This window comes from Capra hircus, chromosome 16 (genome assembly GCF_001704415.2).
Source record: "Capra hircus breed San Clemente chromosome 16, ASM170441v1, whole genome shotgun sequence".
NCBI classification, from domain to species: Eukaryota; Metazoa; Chordata; class Mammalia; order Artiodactyla; family Bovidae; genus Capra; species Capra hircus.
The window spans coordinates 33500483-33524729 of record NC_030823.1 but is presented as its reverse complement, the minus strand read 5'-3'; the positions used below and the strand labels follow the sequence as shown (position 1 = coordinate 33524729).

The window sequence follows — 24247 nt, the reverse complement described above, 5'->3', positions numbered from 1 at the left end:
CAACACAAGCTCTAGGGACAATTCCAGCCAGGACCCTTTGTAAGTTTAGAAACCTCAACATAAACACAGGGCGGCGTTCTCCCAGCTTCAGCGACCTGAGGCCGCAACTGGGAGAGATCCACGACTCCATCAGGAAAAGGAACTCAACGCACCTTCCCGGAGCCATGCCTTGTAAGGCAGCTGAGCCAGCTCCGCTCACCCCTCCATAAGGACGCTTCGGAGTCCAGGGGCTGACTGCGGTGGCGGCAGCAGGCATCCAGGTGGCCAGGACCTGGTGACTCAGGCCGGAAGCGGGAAGCCGAGGGAAGCGGAGCAGACGTCGCAGAGGAGCTGACGTCACTTCTTCTGGGCGGAGTCTCGGGCCATCCCGCGCAAATTGAAAAGTCCGGCCCTCCGTGCTGCGCTGCTTCCCTCCTTCTAGCTTTCGGCGCAGCGGGCTGTTGCGCTGCGGCCCAGGTGAGTGGGGGCCGTGGCCTTGGGCTTCTGAGTCCGCACCCAGCTGCCATCGGACGGACCGGAGAGGAGGGACCTCCGCGGGAAGCAAGCGGAGCCGGCTGTGCACAGCACGCGGTGGATCCGGGCTGGTCCCCGCTCCTGCCCCTGGGATCCCGGAGGGGCAGAAGAGGAGGATCTGGCAAGTTACTAGACCCTGCAGCGGCCCTGGGGGACGGTGCGGGGGTGTATGGGCCAGGGGAGCGCGCTCAGCCAGACCAGGGCTGCGGTTTGGCTGACTGAAGGAGGGTCCTTTCGTTTTCCTGCGGAAGCTACCAGGGCAGTTTTACCTGCAACCTCCCACCTTCCAAATGCTTGACAAGTATATTCTTCACGTTGTGCAGGCCAAAGCAACGTGTCTTCTGGAAAGGGCGTGTGGGCCCTCCTTCCACTTCGTGAGAGAAGGAATGGAGCGATGACGTTGTGCTGTCGGTACTACCTGGTGCCGCGGGCGGTCCCCTGAGGACGCTTTGTGCCTAAAATCCCCGATCTCCTCCATTGTTTCATTGTGCTGAAGAGGAAACATTTAGGAGAAACTTGTAAGTTTCACAGAATATATATATTATGTCGGGCTTTCCTGGTAGCTCAGTGGTAAAGACGCCTTGGGGATTCCCAGGTGGCGCTAGTGTAAAGAACCCGCCTGTGCAGGAGACAGGAGATGAGAGTTCGATCACTGGATGGGGAGGATACCCTGGAGGAGGAAATGGCAACCCACTCCAGTATTCTTGCCTGGAGATCCTATGGACAGAGGAGCCTGGCTGCCTACGGTCCATGGGGTCGCAAAAGAGTCTGACACGACTTGGCGACTAAACACCAGCATGTACTATGTCAGTTTTCGTCAAAAAAAAGAAAACTTTTTAGGAACCTCTGAGAGGTAGGCTAATTGTTTTTCATAAATTGTGGTGTGAGGACCGCCTGCATCCAAATGACCTGCCTTGTTTAAAATTCAGAATTCCCACCTCACTCGAGGACTAGTGAATCATAGTCCCTAGGAGTGGAATTTAGACTGTAGGAAGAACTGAAATTTGAAAACTGCTGTAGTAGACTATCAGAAGTTTGATACAGGGTATCAACAGCCTGAGTCTGTCTTTTGATCTTGTACATTCTTCTTTTCCTCCCAGACTTAATATCTCTTGGGAGAGATTTATTTTAGGAAATGCTAAGCAACTGCTCAGTTTTTGTAATGGGGCTTAGAGAAGGGGTCAGTAGTTGCTTGGGAAAGGACTGTCAGCTACAGGTTTCTGTATAGAAAGGAGGCTTGGGGCTACAACTTGGATGGAAGAAGGTGGAAAGCTAAAACATTTTTCTTGAAACTAATTGGACAGCAGGTGCAGTTTCTCCTTATTTGGGGATAGTTTTCAGAGAGTCTGATGGAGTTGCCCTTGGGCACCACCACTGCTTATTTACAGAATGTTTGTTGCTTGGAATAAATCATTCTGATGGTGGTAAATTTCAGTCCTAAAAAAGTACAGCTTTAGTTCTAGAATTGTTTGTTTTATTTTTCATTAAAGAGCAGTGATTCTCAAACATCTGAACAATAACAGTTGCTATATCAATTTCCAAGCTGTTTTTATTTTTCCAAAACTTTGGGGTAAATATATGTTGCTTTAAATTTTGCTGTTTTCCCTTTCTCTTTTTATATCATATAGTTAACTTGGCACTATGGGGATACATGGATTGCTGCAATTTATCAAAGAAGCTTCTGAACCTATCCACATGAGGAAGTATAAAGGGCAGGTGGTCGCTGTGGATACATATTGCTGGCTTCACAAAGGAGCTGTTGCTTGTGCAGAAAAGCTAGCCAAAGGTGAACCTACTGATAAGTAAGTTGGATCTTATATTAATTCTTTGCCAGTTAAGAATGAGACTTACAATGACCTTTTTTCAGAAAGGAGTCATTTTTATTCAGTTCAGGGTTTATTAAGAAGTGAGAATATATGCTTTAGAATATTGCCAAGGAACATTTCCTTCTTTGATGTAGGTCTAGTTTCCATTCTTTCTAATAAGCCAAAGTTTTAGGACACTAATGGACAAAAGCCAAAGACTCTTCTTTTTTCTATTATCTAAGTTAAACTTTTTAACAATATTCTAAAAATCCATGGTGATTTCAGAATTCTACTTTACTGGGTATAGGCAACATATTTGCTAAGCCCTGTTAGCCAAACAAGGCAGTTGTTGGCAGTTGTTTCTAAGACGTGGTGTTCTTATTCTCTTTCACTTCACTTGGGGCCAAAAACAGTGGCCATCCTTATATCCAGTCATAACTCTGTGCCATCATTTGAGGCAAGACAAATGCCTTCTTTTTTAAATAGAAATACTAGAAAAACAAGCAAGCATACTTTTTAGACAGAGATTTTCCACAGGGATTTGGGCACTATTATGTATTTTCTTTTTTGCAATGCATAATTTATCTCCTAGAGGAAAGGCTCGAAGATCTTAGTCTGATGTACTTAAGCACAAAGGACATTAATGACCCTTTTTGTTTACAGAAAATGGAGGAGGGGGTGGGGAAGGACAGCAATAGAGAAATCATTATTGAAAAGTAGCTGTATGTTTGGGGCTTTCAGGCCTATCAAGTTAATTTGACCAAAAGCGGACAGTCTGGGCATTTCAGCCACTCTCAACTGTTGTAATCATTTTTGGAAAGTGATTTGTTTTCCACCACTGAATTTGAATGGGATGACAGAGGATGAGATTGTTGGATGGCATCACCGACTCAATGGACATGAGTTTGAGTAAGCTCAGGGGGTTGGTGATGGACAGGGAAGCCTGGCGTGCTGCAGTCCATGGAGTTGCAATGAGTCGGACATGACTGAGTGACTGAACTGAACTGAATTTGAGCAGTAGCAGTAATAGTTCAAAACTGCAAGTTTTTCAGTGCTGTCTTCAGTGTTTCTTTTAATTCTCTTCCCTAGGAGGAGAACTTTATCTCCTATTTATTGGTATTTGTTAAGGATTCTAATATTTTTGAGTAACTGAAAGAGCTATCCAGAGTACAGGGAATATCTTTTAGTATCAGAGATGAACTCCACGGGTCCAGCCTCTGGCAACCACAAGTCTGTTTTCTATATTGCCTCCTTTGTTGAAGATCAGCTGTCCAGAGGTGTGTGAGTTTATTCTTGGGCTGTGTATTTTATTCCATTCATCCGTGTGCCTGTTTTTGTGGTGATGCCATGTTGTTTTGATTACTATAGCTTTGCAGTATTGTGTGAAGTCCGGAAGTTAAGCAGGAGCTTCCTGCTTTGTTGTGTTTTCTTTTTCCTCAAGATTGCTTTGGCAATTCTAGGTCTTTTATGGTTCCATATAAGTTTTAGGATTATTTACTCTAGTTTTGGGGAAAATGTCATTGGTATTTTCATAGATATTGCATTAAATCCGTAGGTTGCTTTGGGTCATATGCCATTTTAACAATATTAATTCTTCCAATCAAAGAGCATGGGATATCTTTCCATTCTTTGAATCATCTTCAATTTCCTTTTAATGTTGTATGCTTCTCAGCATATGTCTTTCACCTCTTTGGTGAGATTTATTCCTAAGTGTTTCAAAAGAGATTGTTTGTTTACATTTCCTTTCTGCCATTTCATTGTTAATATAAAACAATGCAACCGATTTTGTATGTTAATCTTGTATCCTGCTACCTTGCTAAGTTCCTTTATCAGTTCCAGTGGTTTATGTGTGGAGACTTCAGGGTTTTCTATACATAGTATCATGTCTTCACTACCAATTTAAATACATTTTATTTCTTTTTCTTATCTGATTGCTGTGGATAAGACCTCCAGTATTATGTTGAAGAGAAGTGGTGAGAGATGATATCCTTGTTTTGTTCCAGATTTTAGTGGAAAGGCTTTGAGCTTTCACTGTTGAGTATTTTATTGGCTGTGGGTTTGTCATAAATAACTTTGTATTATGTTGAGATATGTTCCCTCTTTACCCACTTTCATAAGGGTTTTTATCATGAATGGATGTTGAATTTTGTCAAATATGTTTTCTGTGTCTATTGAGATGATCATGTGGTTTTTGTCTTTTCTTTTGTTGATATGATGTATCACCTTGTTTGATTTACATGTGTTGAACCATCCTTATGACCCTGGAATGAACCTACACATAGTGATTTTAATTGTCTTGCCAGAATAAAAATCTAAATGCGATACATGATTCTTATTTGCATCCTGCACTGGGGGAAAAGCTGTAGCAGTGCTGTGCTACAGTCATCTTATATGAGCTTGCTATACACATCTCCCAGTTCAGCATTTCATGAGCCTACCTTAGTAGTTTATCCACCGTTGTAGAATATGCATGTCAAGGAAATTGACAAATGCTACAAATCAGCCACCCCTTTCCCCAAAACTGGTTGTTGCACGTTTATTAGGTCACTGCTGGTTATAACCTTACTGAGACAATTGGATAAATTTTAACATAGACTGTATAACTGTATATTAGATAATATTATATTACTATTAGGTTTCTTAGGTGCAATAATGGTGTTGTTGGAGAAATCAGGTGTTCTACTATTCCTTTAACTTTTCAATTTCTCAAAGCAAAGGAAAACAGGGGTAGGGGTGGGGAGGTAAAAAGATTAGATTTAGAATAATACAATGTCAGAACTGCAGGAATGAAAGTCTTTAATCTACACCTGAAGAAAACAAATAGCCCATAGCCCATTAGGATCCAAGGCAGGATTTGAATCCAAGTCTAAATTAGAGTTTATGTTTCTTAATTATTTTTCTTCATTTTCATAGGTATGTAGGATTTTGTATGAAATTTGTAAATATGTTACTGTCTCATGGGATCAAGCCTATCCTGGTATTTGATGGATGTACTTTACCTTCTAAAAAGGAAGTGGAAAAATCTAGAAGAGAGTAAGTGATACCTTAACGTAATTATTTAAGGTCTGACATTGTGGTCTCTATGATACAAGTTTCTCTTTTGTTTTAGTTTGTCGAGGCTTGTTTTAAACTCGTACCTAAATTGATTTCCTTAAATGTTCCACGTATGCTGGAAAGGAATGTGTATTCCTCAGTTATTGTCTGTCCAGTAAATCAAGCTTATTGGTTGTAGTGTTCAAATCTTACATATCCTTATTGATTTTTTGAATGTTTTTTTAAATGTGTGTCTACTTAATCTTACTTAATGAGCTTCCCTGGTAGCTCAGCTGGTAAACAATCTACCTGCAATGGAGGAGACCCCAGTATAATTCCTGGCTCAGGAAGATCCCCTGGAAAAGGGATAGGCTACCCACTCCAGTATTCTTGGGCTTCCCTGGTGACTCAGACAGTAAAGAATCCGCCTGCAATGCAGGAGACCTGGGGTCGATCCCTGGGTTGGGAAGATCCCCTGGAGAAGGGAACAGCTACCCACTCCAGTATTCTGGCCTGGAGAATTCTATAAACAGAGGAGCCTGACTGGCTATAGTCCATGGAGTCACAAAGAGTCAGACACAACTAAGCAACTTTCACTTTACTGAATCCATCAATTACTAAGAAAAGTATGTTAAAATTTCACTATAATAGTGGAATTGTCAGTTCCCTTGTAGTTCTGTCCATTTTTTTTTCCTGCTTCGTTTGTTTTGAAGCTATTTTATCGGTAGCATTCAGGTTTAGAATTTGTTTTTTTTTTTTGGCATATTAGAACAATATGCACTGACTTTTTAAATTTCTGCACTTTTTTGTTCTAAAGTCTATTATGTCTGATGTTAATACAGCCATAACAATTTTCTTTTGTATGTTTCTAATTTCTTTTTCTGTTGACTTTTACTATGTCATTGGTTTTAAGTTTGTCTTTTATGAAGAACACATCACTGTAATTTTTTTTTATCGATTCCATCAGTCTTTGTCATTTTTAAAACTGTAGTTTTATTCTTTTTACCTTGCTCTTAATTACTAATATATACCTCCCACCTTGTTTGATTTCTGGGTTGATTGTTTCTTCCACTCTTATTGTTGTCCCTTATTTCTAGTTGAAAAGTGATGTCCTCTATTTTTATTCTTTTAATACTTTTAATTGAAATTGTATCTTCCATATTTAACTCAACAGAATCTAGTATTTTTACAGTAGACTTAAAAAGGATTTCTGTATTTTCTTTTAAGAATTTCTGCATTTTAGTGAAGCGTCTGTTCTGCTACTTTCATCTATTCTTGTTTTTATCCTCTGTTGGTTTCTAGGAGTCATTATGCTGTACGGGAGATACCACTGGGCTTATCTGTTAAAGCTAGTGTGAGTCAGCCCCAAATAGAAGTAAATCTCACTAAATGGGGTTGATAAAGTTGTACCCTTTATAATGGAAAGTTAGTTTTAATGGTGTAAAAGCCTTGATTTACGTTTTCCCAACGTGTCTTCATTACTTCACTTTCTTTTGTCATGTGGCAGTGCTGTGAGAAAGTCTGATGATTAGCTTGTGCATGTGGGCACTGTAAATCCGTGTTCTTTTTGTCTAGAAGCCCAAAAGATCTGGGTTAGCATAGTCAAGGAACAAGTGTGCACTTTCATATAAGTCAAGCATTTTTTATTCCAGAAAAAATTCTTGAATACAATTCAAGGGTATAATATTGTAATATTTGAGTCCTCTTCTCACTTTTTTTTTTTTTTTAATCTTGCAGAAGACGACAAGCCAATCTCCTTAAGGGAAAGCAGCTTCTTCGTGAAGGGAAGGTCTCAGAAGCCAGAGAATGTTTCACACGTTCTATCAATATCACACATACTATGGCCCACAACGTAATTAAAGTGAGCTAACTAAGAAGCTAAAGTAACAGATTACAGGGTTCATTTAGGTTACTGGGAGAGCAAGCAGGTGAAGGGAGGAGGATTACTCTGGGTCTAACCTTTAGGAAAGCTGGTTGTCAGAGGAAGAAGAGAAGAATATCTAGGTAGAAGAGAGGAGTCCAGCAATTTCCAAAGAAGAAATCCTGAGGAACAAACAGCTCAGCTCTCACTTTCTAGATGAGTCACTTACGTAGATAAATGTTTTCTGCAGAGACAGAAGGAATAAATTCCTAGAGGTTCAATCCCACTCCACTCTCATAATCTTCAACACTCACTCTTGAGTGTTTGTATCAGTTGAAGTCAGCTGGCCAGCTCAGGAGATTTGCAGCAGATCAGTTCCACTTGACCTGCTTTAGAAGCTTCTTTCCTTATTACCTATTACCATAAATCTTAGTGTCAGCACACCCACAGTCACAGCCCACACAGCCCCTTTTCAGGTCTGTGTTCAAACTATTTGATAAACAAATGGGAAGATAGATAGTTACAGAGTCTGTTGGTTTCATCAATTCAGTGTCAGGCTTGTGTTCTGTGGTGAGAGATTGTGGGGAAACAAGCGACTTGTGTTCTTTAGAGCACAATCATTCTTCAGATGGTCGATTTCTATAATTTGAAAAAATTGAGTTTGCAGCTTGTATTCCCCCCCCGAAATGTATAGCAATATTTCTTTATCCCTAATTCATACATTGATTTTTAAAAAAGATTTATTAGTGGCTATATGATTCAATATATAGGATTACATATAGCTCAATATGCCAGCAAATTTGGAAGACTCAGCAGTGGCCACAGGACTGGAAAAGGTCAGTTTTCATTCCAATCCCAAAGAAAGGCAGTGCCAAAGAATGCTCAAACTACTGCACAATTGCACTCATCTCACACGCTAGTAAAGTAATGCTCAAAATTCTCCAAGGCAGACTTCAGCAATATGTGAACTGTGAACTTCCAGATGTTCAAGCTGGTTTTAGAAAAGGCAGAGGAACCAGAGATCAAATTGCCAACATCCGCTGGATCATGGAAAAAGGAAGAGAGTTCCAAAAAAACATCTATTTCTGCTTTATTGACTATGCCAAAGCCTTTGACTGTGTGGATCACAATAAAGTGTAGAAAATTCTGAAAGAGATGGGAATACCAGGCCACCTGACCTGCCTCTTGAGAAACCTACATGAAGGTCAGGAAGCAACAGTTAGAACTGGACATGGAATAACAGACTGGTTCCAAATAGGAAAAGGAGTACGTCAAGACTGTATATTGTCACCCTGCTTATTTAACTTCTATGCAGAGTACATCATGAGAAACGCTGGGCTGGAAGAAGCACAAGCTGGAATCAAGATTTCCGGGAGAAATATCAATAATCTCAGATATGCAGATGATACTACCCTTATGGCAGAAAGTGAAGAGGAACTAAAAAGCCTCTTGATGAAAGTAAAAGAGGAGAGCGAAAAAGTTGGCTTAAAGCTCAACATTCAGAAAACTAAGATCATGGCATCTGGTCCCATCACTTCATGGGAAATAGATGGGGAAACAGTGGAAACAGTGTCAGACTTTATTTTTTGAGGCTCCCAAATCACTGCAGGTGGTGACTGCAGCCATGAAATTAAAAGACGCTTACTCCTTGGAAGGAAAGTTATGACCAACCTAGATAGCATATTGAAAAGCAGAGACATTACTTTGCCAGCAAAGGTCCGTCTAGTCAAGGCTATGGTTTTTCCAGTGGTCATGTATGGATATGAGAGTTGGACTGTGAAGAAAGCTGAACACCGAAGAATTGATGCTTTTGAACTGTGGTGTTGGAGAAGACTCTTGAGAGTCCCTTGGACTGCAAGGACATCCAACCAGTCCATTCTGCAGGAGATCAGCCCTGGGATTTCTTTGGAAGGAATGATGCTGAAGCTGAAACTCTAGTACTTTGGCCACCTCATGTGAAGAGTTGACTCATTGGAAAAGACTGTGATGCTGGGAGGGATTGGGGGCAGGAGGAGAAGGGGACGAGGATGAGATGGCTGGATGGCATCACCAACTCGATGGACGTGAGTCTTGAGTGAACTCTGGGAGTTGGTGATGGACAGGGAGGCCTGTCGTGCTGCGATTCATGGTGTTGCAAAGAGTCAGACACGACTGAGGAACTGAACTGAAGTGATAGTTCAATATTTAGGACTAAAACTAGCAACCTGTACTTCAAAGGAAATGACTTCCAAAAATAATACTAGCATGTATTCAATACATGTTGAGGCTGGTGATAAGTGGGTTTGATACAGGAAGTTGTTCAGTGCTTTCCAGACGCTGTTCTTGAGACTGACTCATCCTTTCTCACAGGCTGCTCGGTCTCAGGGAGTAGATTGTCTTGTGGCTCCATATGAAGCGGATGCACAGCTGGCCTATCTTAACAAGGCTGGCATTGTACAAGCTGTCATTACGGAGGACTCTGATCTTCTTGCTTTTGGCTGTAAAAAGGTACCTAACATAAATAAAGGAGCTGAAGTTTTTTTATCTTATATAATACCTGTAACTAATATCTACTTATGGTGTTAATAATTATTTATTTAAAATGGGAAGAAAGTTTTGCTGCTTGACATTTGTATAATCTGAATGATTCTTCAGATTAAGCCCTTAAAGTTAGAGGATTTTGTTGTTTTCTCTAATTTCTATAGTGGAATGTAGCCTTATTTTTTAATAATGATTACTTATATGGTTTATAGTTCTCAATTAGATTAGGTAAATAAGCCAACTTATCTACTAATGAGATGCTTTGCAGTTTTTTTAGAATTAAGTATAAAACTAACGGAAATTTTTATTATGATATTAAGATATAAAACTATAGGGTGATCTCGTTTTTGTTAATATCTATGTTATCTATTTTATAAATGAATGAGAAGAATCTGTGAAAAGGTTGATGCTGGGTAATAGTGATAGATAAGACATTTGGGGCAATTTCTGTTTTCTTCCTGAATTTCTGTTTTCCAAATTTTCTACAAGTAACATGTATTACTTTAAGACTAAGCAAAGGGTTACTTTAATATGTAAAAGTGAAAGGTAAGGAGAAGATGCTTTTTGTAAGAATTGCTCTTTGACATGACAACCCTGTAGTGCAGGTAGGAAGTAGGTGCAGTAGGGCCATCTTTACACCAGAGGCAAAACGACTGAGTACTGGCATATGATATTGTCCAGCCATGGCCCATGTTTCAGTTTAACTTATTTGCAAATTTCACAATAACTACCTGGCCTACGTATCTGTCTGCTCACTTATGATAAAGAACAGGAAAGATTTCTTAGAAATACTACAGTGGATTAGATGATGAAAAATAAAAATGACTCTTACAGGTGTTCACAGTTTCCCTTCCTCTTGAAGGTTATTTTAAAAATGGACCAGTTTGGAAATGGACTAGAAGTTGATCAGGCTCGTCTGGGAATGTGCAAACAGCTTGGGGATGTGTTCACAGAAGAGAAGTTCCGTTACATGTGCATTCTTTCAGGCTGTGACTATCTTTCATCACTGCGTGGGATTGGATTAGCTAAGGCCTGCAAACTACTAAGACTAGCCAACAATCCAGATATTTTAAAGGTAAGAGTGATTTACCAACTGTTGTGTTCAGTTTCTAAGCAATTCTTAAATAATAGATGAATCAATCAGAATATGGATCTTAAATATTCTATTATATCCATAACCAATATTGTGTCATTGAAAGGCAAAATGATTAAAACACTATAGCTTTGCTTTTGGCAGCAGATGAATCCTGTTTTCAGCAGTTGACAAAAAATTAGTAGTAGTTTTTTTTGAAAATGAAGACTAATATAAAGAAACTTCAGAATAAGATATTCTAGGGTTGAATTAATGCTAAAATGCATGATTTTTTGATTTCTGTCCTATTACTCTGTAGTAATGATTCTCAAAGCTTTTGGTCTCACAGGATCCCTTTACACTCTTAAAAACTCTTTGTGACAATTATTTTTGTTTATATGGGTTATAGCTATTGAAATTTACTGAGTCAGAAATTGAAGAATTTTAATGTTTATTAATTCACTTAAAATTACCAATAGTTAATGCATTGCATTTTAACATAGATATCATATTTTTATGAGAAGTAGTTGTCTTCTAAAGCAAATGAAAGTTATGAGAGGAATTGTACATGTATGTAAATCCCTTTAACATGGCTTAATAAAATACAGCCAGATTCTTACTTCTTCATACAATTTGAGGAAGTGTCATGTATTTTCTAGAGAAACTCTGAGACCTCATTACATCACTGCTGTATAAATTCTCTGATGTCTTTTCCTTAAAAAATGAAGTAGATTATTCCTACCCTCACCGTACCTTGGGTAGTTCTCTTAAGCCCTTAGAGTTTGCAGAGCAGAATTTCCAAGATTATGAAATGTGAGTCCTCAGGGCCAAGGGTGGTGTACTGAAGTAGAGAGGTCTCAAGGTTGGGAGATGGTAGCAGATTTTGAAATAGAGCAACATGTACTAACTAGCCTGTGACTTCAGGATCACTTCAGTTCTCTGGGTCTTCTGTTCTTCGTCTCTTCCAGCTTTAATCATCCATGACTCTAATAGAAGTTAAAATGTTGACTTCTTTTTTAAAATATAATCTAAAAATATTTGTTTTTTGTTTTTTTTTTTTAATTCTCAACTAATTGTGTGTTTTGTTTTTTGCTTTCTGGATGAAAGAGACTTTGAAGGCGAAGAACATATCTTTGAATTTTAAGTCACGACGTGTTTACTGGTTGAGGTTTTTAATGTAGCTGTATGATGGCCTAGACGGGTGGGTTGGGGTGAATGGGAGAAAGGTCCAAGAAGGAGGAGCTATGTATACATGTGGTGATTCACTTCGTTGTACAGCAGAAACTAACACAACATTGTGAAGCAATTATACTCCCCCCCTAAAAAAAAAGCAATTGATTTTTCTATCCCTCCTCATCCTACTCTAATGTAAAGTGATGGATCTTGGGAATAATACTTCCCCTATTCTTTATCTTCAGGTATTAAATAACTCATAAATATATTTATACTCATTATTAGGTCATCAGGAAAATTGGACATTATCTCAAGATGAACATAACAGTACCAGAAGATTACATCAAAGGATTTATTCGGGCCAACAATACCTTCCTCTATCAGCTAGTTTTTGATCCCATCGAAAGGAAACTCATCCCTCTGAATGCCTATGAAGATGATGTTGATCCCAAAACACTAAGCTATGCTGGGCAGTATCCTTTCTGAACCAGAACGGTAGAACTTTGCACTCCTTCCATATCTTTGTGGTGGTATTTTTAGCTAGACTTTCAGTCAAACGCTGGCAGATTGTTTTTGGCTTTCTTTTTTTTTTTTTTTAATAGTGGAATCTTTATTTTGTTAAATTTAATTATCATGCAAGTTAAAAATTTAGAGTAACTGTTTATCAACCTGAAGCCCATCCATAACTTGTTAATTACTTAGATTGATTTGACAGAAACATGTTGTCAGTCACTTAAGGTACATACTCCAGAGGTGGCCCTGAAGAGAACCACTCATGGTGAGCAAGCTCAATTGTTCAGGAAGAACACTCCGGTCATCTGAGTACACCAGTTGAGGTTGCTCTCCACAGAGCCACTGGCCACACACATACAGGGTGATGTGGAGCTGTGAGTCACCTGGGTAATGGCAGGGCTTTCCTCTCCATCTCCCTTGACGGGGAGTAAGTGATGCCCTAGGACTTTGCTTCAGAAAATCGCCAGCTCCTGCTGTGACTAGTAAACTATCATGTGGTTTCAGTGAAGCCAAATGTGGAAAGTAGAGTCCACTGAAGTCATAAACCTGAAGGTTTTCTCTGACAATAGACCACACTTTGCTGTCTTAATACAGTATTGTTTGTTTGGTTGTTAGTAAAATTGTTTTTCCTTAATCTTACCAACCTAGATATGTTGATGATTCCATAGCTCTTCAAATAGCACTTGGGAATAAAGATATAAATACTCTCGAGCAGATTGATGACTACAATCCAGACACTGCCATGGTAACATATTAAAGACTTCTTTCTAAAAGCATGTTTTGTTATTGCTTAGGAACTAAGACTAAAGGCAAATCTTCACGTAGTAAACATCTTTTAAACATTTCTACATCCAAGCACCGTACAGAGTGTTGATTGAAAACAACTCAATTCTAGAGAAAATTTATCTCTTAGAACCAATGGGTATATTGGTTAATTTTCTTAAAAAGTGACCACATGATATAAGACCTTTATACTTGAACATTTTTTGTGAATATACCAAGTGCTTAATGCCTTTTTCTCATCTCACCCAATCCCATCTCTAGCATTTGGCATTGGTGAAGACTCAAATCTAGAAATACCTCTCGGGAGTAAAAAGTTCTCATTCACAGTTTAGCAGTACTTACTGAGTACCTCTGCTGTATGTCTTTCAGTCCTTTACTATTTTCTTCTACTTTTTCCCAATAGTATGTCTATATATCTCTTGTGATGTATGCTCCCATCGTTCTCTCTTTTCTGTACATATTTCCAGTCTCTGTTCTCTCTTGTGTTCAAATTTATTCCTTAATAAGTTCGTATGAGTCTAATTGGAGAAGGAAATAGCAGCCCACTCCAGTATTCTTGCCTGGAGAGGAGGCAAGAGGAGCCTGGCAGGCTACAGTCCATGGGGTCACAAGAATTGGACATGACTTAGCAACTAAACCACCACCACCATGATTCTAATTATCTCATTTTATGCAGAAAACTTGCACATCTTTAACAGTCTCTAATCTGTGTACCAGCCACAATAATTCTGAATGTCTCCTGTGTCTACATAAATACTTTCTTATAACCTTAAATCTATCTACAATCAAAAGCAAACTATTTCTTATCAGCTTCCTTTTATAACCTTTATTCTTTTTAACACATATTACACCATAAATTCAGAGAAGGCAATGGCACCCTACTCCGGTACTCTTGCCTGGAAAATCCCATGGACACAGGAGCCTGGTAGGCTGCAGTCCCTGGAGTCGCTAAGAGTTGGACACAACTGAGCGACTTCACTTTCACTTTTCACTTTCATGCATTGGAGAAGGAAATGGCAACCCACTCCAGTGTTCTTGCCTGAAGAATCTCAGGGACAGGGGAGCCTGGTGGGCTGCCGTCTAAGGGGTCGCACAGAGTCGGACACGACTGAAGTGACAGCAGCAGCAGCATATTAACTGATTTGTAGATTATACTGCATACAAAGTTATTATAAAGTATTGACTATATTCACTCTGCTGTACATTACATCCTTGTATTTATTTTTTTATACCTAGTCTTTTGTACCTCTTACTATCCATCTATTTTGCTCCTCCCCCACCCCTGGCTTCTCTTTCACTGCTAAGTCCTCCTACTTCTTTTTTGTCTTTCTGGTTAATACTTACTTCTTTCTCATAGTTTCTAGTCTAATCCAGATCTTTACCTTTGCTCACCATTCATTTACTAAGCATTAATTATTATAATGAACATATTCTGGAATGTTCTGGAATATAAAGAAGAACAGAGCATAATCCTTGCTTGTAACATAGTCATTGTCTAAGGGAGAGACACGTGGTTATTATGGTATGTCCTATAATAGAGATGTATTCTAGGCTCCATGGAGACAAAGGGGATGCATTTAACTCCACCTAAAAAGAGAATACCTTTTAATAAAAATAACAGACATTTATTGAGCTGTTTTCTAAGTGCCATTCTAAGCACATTACACATAGTAACTTATTTACTCTGTAGCAAGCTTCTGAGGGCAGTACCATTATTTCTACTTTACAGATGAGGAAACAATTAGAAATTAGGTGACTTGCCAGGTCATACATTTAATCCATAGGGAAGCTCTGATTCCAAGCCAAGCCCTCTAGTATCTCCTTATAGAGGAGCTAGTCTGTGTCCTGGATTTACAAAGATGAGTCGGGATTTTCAAAATGGGTGAGTGGTTCAAGGCTAAAGGAATAGCATATATGGAAGAGGATAGCATGTTAAAGGTACTCAAAGTAGTTTATTCTGGCTGGAGCAAGAAAAGTCTCAGTGTTTAGCAGCAAAACGAATCAGAGCACCTTGAGAAAGAAAACGAAATGAGCCTAAAGAAGATGGCTGCAGAGAAACTGGTGACAAGTTGAGCATTGAGAAGAATCATTACTGTCAGCTGAAATAAGCCAAGCTTATTAAGACAGCACAAATGTATAATGGTGCTAAAAAAGAACTTTATGTTCATCAGCTCAAATTATATAATCATTATACTCAGGTTGCTGTTTCTTCTTTTCTGTTTCCCCTGTTCTGTTTCTGGAACTTCTATTAGTTAGATATTGGTTTTTCCTGGTCTTTAGATTCTGAAACTTTTCTATCTTACTCATGTCTTTGTCTTCTTTTCTTTCTGGGGGAAACTTTTTTTCTGTTTTGTCTTTCAAGTTTTTGCTATCCAATAGTATGTTAGCCACTGACCACAGTTCAGTTCAGTTCAGTCACTCAGTCATGTCAGACTCTTTGCGACCCCGTGAATCACAACACGCCAGGCCTCCCTGTCCATCACCAACTCCCAGAGTTTACCCTAACCCCATGTCCATCAGGTCGGTGATGCCATCCAGCCATCTCATCCTCTGTTGTCCCCTTCTCCTCCTGCCCCCAGTCCAATGAGTCAACCCTTCATATGAGGTGGCCAAAGTATTGGGGTTTCAGCTTCAACATCAGTCCTTCCAAAGAACATCCAGGGCTGATCTCCTTTAGAATGGACTGGTTGGATCTCCATGCAGTCCAAGGGACTCTCAAGAGTCTTTCCAACACCACAGTTCAAAAGCATCAATTCTTCGGTGCTCAGCTTTCCTCACCATCCAGCTCTCACATCCATACATGACTACCATAGCCTTGACTAGATGGACCTTTGTTGGCAAAGTATGTGGTTATTTAAATTAACATTAAATTAAATTTTAGTTCTCCAGTTGCATTGGTCACTTTCCAAGTCCTTAGTGGCTACCATGTTGGGCAGCACAGAACTTTTCTATCATTACAGAAAATTCTGATGAATATTTAGTTTTTGCTATCATTTTCATATCTAAGAACCCTTTCAATTGTGTTTTTTTTTAAGACCTTGTTTCATTTCATGAATATACTTTCCTCTTTCCCACTCCTCAGAAATTTTATTATAATATTAAATACATGTACATTTTCTTGTACATTTTCTTCTCTGCATTATTTCTGTCGGCTTTGGATTTTTTTTTCCTGTGTGTTTTGGCTTTTCTCTTTTATGGTGGAGACTTTTCTAACACCTAGCTTTTTGTCAGTTTGTTCCTATTTGGGACAGACACTGAGAAGCTTAAGAAGCTTTGTGTAAATGAGTGGGGCTTATAGTCTTGGGTTTTATTACTCTTGGTTGAACTGGTTAGCAACAAGCTGGCTTTGTTTTGTGAATTCTTAAACATCAGCATGTTTTGTTTGTACAGTTCTTTTTTCCAAAATGGGATCTTCCAATTTCTACTTAGCTATGTAAACATTTTAAGAGCAAGATAGGGAAAATAAATTGGGGTGGACCAGGAAGGGGTGGGTTTCCCTAGTGGCTTAGTCAGTAAAGAGTGCCTGCAATGTGGGAGACCTGGGTTTGGTCCCTGGGTTGGGAAGATCTCAACCCAATGGCAACCCACTCCAGTATTCCTGCCTGGAGAATCCCATGGACAGAGGAGCCTGGTGGGTACAGTCCATGAGGTCACAAAAAGTCTGACACAACTGAGTGACTACATTCTTTTCTTTCTTTAGGAAGGGGTAGGGCTAGTCCCACCATTCAATATTTAACCTTGCATTTGGTCCCTGTGTAGACAAATGGCTCTTCTCACCTTTTGAAGTTTTTATGTTACTGTTTGTGGGTTTCAAAGGTCTGGTTGCTCTGAAGGCAGATGGGTATGAATTGACCATATTGGACAGATCAAAGATAAGGGCCCAGGAGCCATATAATCCTTTCTCAGCTCTCCCCGTAATTGCAGCCTCCATGGTACTTGGTTCAAGTCTTTCTCTGAGTTTCTATATGTGGAATTAATGTCATTCTTTTCTGCAGACACATGAGTTTGATCTTTCTTAAGCTAGGTTCTTTATTTTTATCTTTTTATTGAGATATAGTTGATTTATAATATATGTTTCAGGTGTACAACACAGTGATTCACAATTTTTAAGAGTTATACTTTATAGTTATAAAATAGTGTCTATATTCTCTGTATTGTACAGTATATCCTTGTAGCTTTTTTACACCTAATAGTTTGTACTTCTTAATCTCCTACCCCTATCTTACCCCTCCCTCCTTGGGCTAGGTTCTTTAAATTTTTCTGTCTATACTCTTGTTTTCACTATGGTTTGGAAGTCACAGATATCTCCTAATTTTTCTGCACAAGGAGTTTGTATTTGTTTCTTATTGGTTTGGGCGTGATTGTTTTCTTATTGAATTATTATTGACATATTGGTTTCAAGTGTAAACATAGTGATTCAGTATTTATATACATTAATAAATTATCATGATCAATCTAATTACCATCTTTCACCATACAGAGTTATTATATTTTTATTATTTGGCCATGCCAGCATGAGGAATCTTGGTTTTCTGATCAGGATCAAACCCATGCCTCCTGCATTGGAAGCACAGAGTCTTAACTACTGGACCATGAGGGAAGTTCCACAATATTATTGACTGTACAGCCCTCCATATCCGTGGGCATCTGTGGACTCAACCAACTGCAGATCCAATTAGATTGAATCCTTGGATGCAGAATCCATGGATGTGGAGGGCTGATAGTACTACTCCATTTTATGTAAGGGAGTTGAACATCATGGATTTTGATCTCTGAAGGGATCCTATAACCAATCCCCTACAGCCACTAAGGGATGACTGTATTCTCTGTGCTGTGCATTACAGCTGTGTGACTTATTTACCTTATAATTGTAAGTTTCTAGACTAAGGGGACGGAAAAGTCTTTATTCTGCTGTCTTTACACATTTGAATTACTGATATTAATATAATTTCATCAAGAATGATTCTCAAGTTTCTCCTTTGTCTCAGAAACTCAAAAATAATTGGTTGTATTGCAAATGTTCAGATATCATTGGGAATGTTATGGATCACTAAGATGGCCATCCTTCATGAGATCAAATCCTTATCAGATCTTTTATTTCATGAGGACATTTCTTTCAGAACCACTAATTGTATGTCAAACTAATTATTATTATTTATCTAAAATGTATTCTTCCCAATCAGATTTTCTACTCTCCTATTTCTCTCTGTTTTTTAATGAAACCATCAGTGAGATCTAATGCCATGGCATATACTGCTTAAGCTGTTTTTATTATACCTTTTTTCTCAATGATTCTAAGTTAATTGTTGATTCTTATTCATTCTTAAAATACATTATGAATAATGTCGCCTTATTTTTAATGTATTTTTATATTTAATCCTTTCTTTAATTGAAAGATTAGATTCCAAATTCGAGTGGGACTTTCGTCACGTGGAATTCACACCCTTAGTACCAGCATTTTTTATACCATTGTTAGTTTTTCCCTTTGCCTCTTCTGCTCTATTAGAGTATCACTGACACCCTTTAAGCAGTTCATTGTCATCTAAAATATATTTATTGTGAATAACTTGTATTAGCATTAAAAATGATTATTTACCAATCTTTACCGTCAATAAGCTCTTTCTCAGAGAAAGTATTATGCATGGCTTAGTGTAAACCAAAGTAGCTTTCTGTTTAATACATAGATATTGTTCACTAATACTTGCCTATTTAATACATAGATATTGTCCACTAAAAGAGAAGCTATTGTTTTGTAAATAAGATTGTTTCCATTTGAGCTCATCCAAGTTCTAAAGATAGGATAGTTGATTAAATATGTAATTTTATGGTTTTGATTTTCAGATCCTTTGTAAAGGGTATGTCAGTAACTAGAGGCTTATTTGCTAGATGATTATTAACTAAATATTTTATATTGAAATATTATTCACATTTTAAAAGTATTTTTTTTCTGGTCATACTTCTTCAAGTGTAGTTTTATTTCTTGCACTACTCATCTTAGGAAGGTATATTTTTTATTTCTTAAAAATGATCTAACAAGTTTGCTTGACCCTCATTAGGGGACAGACCTAGGAATACAAGACACATATAATGAAAAGTATAGGACTAGAGTCGGACACGACTGAGCGACTTCACTTTCACTTTCATGCATTGGAGAAGGAAATGGCAACCCACTCCAGTGTTCTTGCCTGGAGAATCCCAGGAACGGGGGAGCCTAGTGGGCAGCCGTCTATGGGGTCGCACAGTCAGACATGAGTGAAGCGACTTAGCAGCAGCAGCAGCATAGTACTAGCAAACAAGCTTCCCAGGAGGCTCAATGGTAAAGAATTCACCTGCAATGCAGGAGATGTGGGTTCGATACCCTGAGTCAGCAAGATGCCCTGGAGAAGGAAATAGCAACGCACTCCAGTATTGTTCCCTGGGAAATCCCATGGACAGAGGAGCCTGTCAGGCTACAGTCCATGGGGTTGCAAAAGAGTTGGACATGACTTAGCAACTCAACAACAGCAAATAGGACAAGCAAAGTAGAAAGTGTTATTAGAGGATGGATATTTCATCAAAAGCAGTTCAAAGGAGTAATTTAATTATTTGCCTATAATTTATGTTGATACAGAGGGAAATGATTTAACTATTTTTCTTCTTTAACCTTTTTCTTTCTACCACTTTAGCTTGCCCAATCAAGAAGTCATAGTTGGACTGACAGAGCATGTCAAAAATCATCTAATATTAATAGCATTTGGCATAGGAATTATTGCCCTAGACGTGAACTGGATATTGTTTCAGATACTACAAAGGTGAAGGAAAATCCAAGTACTGTGGGCATTAAACAAGTGATTAGTACTAAAGGGTTAAATCTTCCAAGGAAGTCATCCATTGTAAAAAGACCAAGAAGTGGTATGTATTTTGTTTTTGTGAAATACTAGTGAGAACTGGTCACATTTTAGAAGTCTTTGTTAAATCTAAGGTCGTTAATATTTTTTTTCCTGTTTCTTTTAGAAGTTTAATAGTTTTAGTTCTTACATTTAGGCCTTTGATCCATTTTGAATTAATTTTTTATATGGTGTGAGGTAAGGATCAAGGTTCACTTTTTTTTGTATATGGCAATTAAGTTGTTCTAACACCATTTGTTTAAGAGATTATCCTTTTTCCATTGAATTGTCTTTGGCACGTGTGTGGACAGTCAGTTGACCATATATGTGCAGGTCTCTTTCTGGGCTCTCTTATTCTGTACCATTGGTCTCCTCCTACTTTATGCCAGAAAAACTGTCCTGATTACTGTACCTTTATAGTCAGTCTTGAAATCAGGTAATGTAAGTCCCTAAGTTTGTTCTTCTTTTGAAAAGTTGTTTTGACTATTTTGTGTTCTTTGCATTTCCATACAGATTGAATCAACTTGTCAATTTCTTAAAAAAAGAAAAAAAAAGAGCCTGCTAAGGTTTTGATTGGGATTTAGTTAAATCTATAGATTATTTTCCCAGGTGGTGCTAGTGGTAAAGAACCCAGCTGCCAGTGCAGGAGACTTAGTAAGAGACTCAGTTTCGATCCCTGGGGTGGGAAGATCCCCTGGAGGAGACCATGGCAATCTGCTTCAGTATTCTTGCCTAAAAAATCCCTTAGACCCAGGCGCCTGGCAGGCTACAGTCCACAGGGTCAAAGAGTCAGACACAACTGAAGGAGCTTGACACATGCATGGATTATTTTGTGGAGAATTGACATCTTAATGATACCAAGTTTTCGGACCCATTTATATAAGTCTTCTTTAGTTTAAGCCTTCAGAAATGCTTTGTAGTTTTTAGTGTACAGGTCTTGCACGTATGTTGTCAAATTTATGCCTATATTTCAGGTTTTTGATGCTGTTATAAATGATATTTTTAACTGCAATTTTTGGTTCATTATTAGTATATAGAAATACACTTGACTTTTGTATATTAATCTTGTGTTTTGAACCTTACTAAAATCACGTATTAGTTCTAGTGGAAATCTAGAGCCATGTAGTAGAGACAGACCTCCTTTCAGACCAATAGTCACCAATTGTCTGGCTATTCAACTTGCTGCAAATTCTTGTAACTAGTATATAATAACTTTTGCTCTGCATTGTCCACTATGATAATATGAGACACTGAAGTGTCTTGATCAATTCAGGATATATTAAGTCTATGAATTTCTCCAATTAGATAGTCTAACAACGTTATCATAAAAAGAAAATGAGGTTAGCATAGTGTAACTTCTTGGTGAAGGCTTTTCTGGGGATCCTACAATATTTTTTTTCCTTCTGTAGAACTTACAGTTCTACAGTTCTTACAGTTTCCTGCATGATAAACAGATTTTGGTTTATACAAGTTTGCTGACCTGTAGGTATTTTTTTTAACCTGTACATTTTTGAATTTGCGATGTCACCTTGTCTCTAGTATTTAGGCACCCTCCACTGCTCTACCCACGTCTTAATCATGAGCATTTACTCCCATATGAGTGGAAGCTGTTTAGACTGAGAAGTAGTTGGATTAATTTTAAGCACATTAATGCTATGTCTATGTGCTTGCCTATTTCAGCTTTACCACTTTTACGTTATTTAGTCTTATGATTTATTCTTATACCATTAGATTGTTACACAACAATCTTCTAGAACTCTATAGCTGTGTAATGAGGATCAGAGCTAGAGTACAAATTACTTTCCACTACAAGACATCAAATATACCTCAAAACCATCTCAGTGATGGTGTATATATATATTAAGTATAGCACCTGGTTTTAATGAAACATTCTTTTAAACCAAACATAGATTAATCATAGGTTTAATTTTTTTCTTCCCATGGTGGCTCAGCTGGTAAAGAATCCACCTGCAATGCAGGAGATTCTGATTTGATTCCTCAGTCAGGAAGATCCGGTGGAGAAGGGATAGGCTACCCACTCCAGTATTCTTGGGCTTCCTTGATGGCTCAGGTGGTAAAGAATCCACCTGCAATGTGGGAGACCTGAGTTCAATCCCTGGGTTGGGAAGATCCTCTGGAGAAGGGACAGCTACCCACTCCAGTATTCTGGCCTGGAGAATTCCATGGACTGTATATAGTCCATGGGGTCACAAAGAGTTGGGCGCAACTGAGTGGCTTTCACTTCACTTAATTTTTGTTTTTTTGCATTCAAAATTAGACCCTTTTTTTTACATTCAAATAGTATAATGAGTGTAGAGCCTTGCAGAATTGATTGTATCCTGAAATTCATACAAATAATTGACTTTAAATCATAGTTAATTTTGAAACAGTAAAACACAACCAAGGGAATTTTTTTTTTTTATTATTGTTTTATTTCCTTCTCTGATGCACAATCAAAAAAAAAAAAAGACTTCATCTTTAGGGCAATAGAACATAGGCTGTGAAACTGAGACCAAATCTCTAACTAGTCATGAAATAAAAATTTACAAGTAATTTCATTTTTATTTAGAAGAGCTGTCAGAAGATGATATGATGGATCAATATTCTACTTCCTTTACAAAGAAGATCAAGAAAAATAGTTGTGAAGGTAATAAGTCATTGAACTCTTCTGAACTATTTATGCCTGACCTGGTAGATGGAACTACTATTAAAAAAAGCTTAAGCACACCACCTACGACAAGAAACAAATTTGCAACGTTTTTACAGAGAAAAAATGAAGAAAGTGGTGCAGTTGTGGTTCCAGGCACCAGAAGCAGGTATTGTTATATCTGTAGAATGTTGTGTGTCTATTGGATTATATACTCTGTTGGTGTTTATTTTCATTGTTATGAATAGCATTGAATCTAATGAAACAGGTGAGGACTTGGCTTAATCCAGTTTATCATGTATTGCCTTAGTTCCACTTGGACTTCTGTTACTTTTGTTATCTCTTGATACAGAACTGAAATAAGAATTGTAGACCTTATTGCATTTTGTATTGGAATACCCTCTGTTACTTTCCCAGAGGGCAGGGAGGATCCACCTTGTTTTTCTATCTTTTTAGTTTGTCTAAGAGTTATATAAAATTTCACAAAGTACTTTTATAAATCTATTTAAATACAGATGACTATGAAATTCTCTTATTAATTGATAATCTGATATAATACTAGATGCTTGGTTACAGAAATGAGAGATATAGTTTTTGCTCTTGAGAAACAAATAGTTTTTCCTAGTTGAAAAAATAGGTCAGTAACAAAATCATTCCATACTGTGTGGTAAGTACAGTGACAAAATCATGCATGAAGTGTTTTGAGGGCATCTAATGCTGAGACACAGCTGAGCGACTGAACTGAACTGAACTGAATGCTGAGACAGTGGTCGGAAAGGGTGAAAGGGAAGGGGCGCATGTAAGGTGCTCTTACCTACGTTTAAATGATTCGTGGGTGAAGCAGATAAAGAATGGAGCCAGGTATTTTATCAGCAGACTCATGTAGCTTGGACAGAGGTATGAAGGTGAGCAGCAGTGTGGAGCATGGGTGCAACTCTCTGCTGTTGATCACTTCTATTTTTACTTCTACCACAATGTAAATTGGAAAAAGAATGAAAAAGGAGCAGGAAGGTAGATGATGAAGGAGGAGAAATAAGGAAGCTAGTTCATGAAAGGCTTGTGGGCCAACCTAAGGAACTTTGAGTCTTTAAGGGTGATAGGAAACATTTAGAAGGTTTTAATCAGGAGAGGGTTATGATTTGATTCCTAGTTTAAGTAGACCAATGGTCCCCAACCTTTTTGGCACCAATAATCAGTTTCTTGAAAGACAGTTTTTCCATGAACTGGATGAGGAGATGGTTTCAAGATGATTCAAGCACATTGCATTTATTGTGCACTTTATTTCTACTATTATAACATTGTTATATATAATGAAATAATTATACAATTCACCATAATGCAGAATGGGTGCATTCTGGGAGAGTGCACTCAGTGGGAGCCTCGAGCTTGTTTTCCTGCAACTAGATGGTCCCACCTGGGGGTGGTGGGAAACAGTGACACCTGAAGCATGTTGCTTATGTC

At 38.3% G+C, this 24247-nt stretch overlaps 1 protein-coding gene across 2 annotated transcripts in view; it reads left to right on the top strand.

Annotated features, from left to right (window-relative positions):
• The window catches only part of EXO1 (exonuclease 1), a 44988-nt gene continuing 21097 nt past the window's right edge, over nt 357-24247 (top strand). The window contains exons 1-11 of one of the 2 annotated variants that reach the window (XM_018060275.1): nt 357-456; nt 837-1031; nt 2142-2315; nt 5232-5351; nt 7089-7212; nt 9562-9699; nt 10595-10807; nt 12263-12450; nt 13139-13235; nt 19939-20164; nt 22709-22955. In XM_018060275.1, the coding sequence (XP_017915764.1) occupies nt 2155-2315; nt 5232-5351; nt 7089-7212; nt 9562-9699; nt 10595-10807; nt 12263-12450; nt 13139-13235; nt 19939-20164; nt 22709-22955 (1514 nt within the window). In that variant the 5' untranslated portion in view covers nt 357-456; nt 837-1031; nt 2142-2154. Of the gene's footprint in view, nt 635-836; nt 1032-2141; nt 2316-5231; nt 5352-7088; nt 7213-9561; nt 9700-10594; nt 10808-12262; nt 12451-13138; nt 13236-19938; nt 20165-22708; nt 22956-24247 lie in introns of both variants that reach the window. The other variant, XM_005690569.3, reaches the window with a different exon arrangement.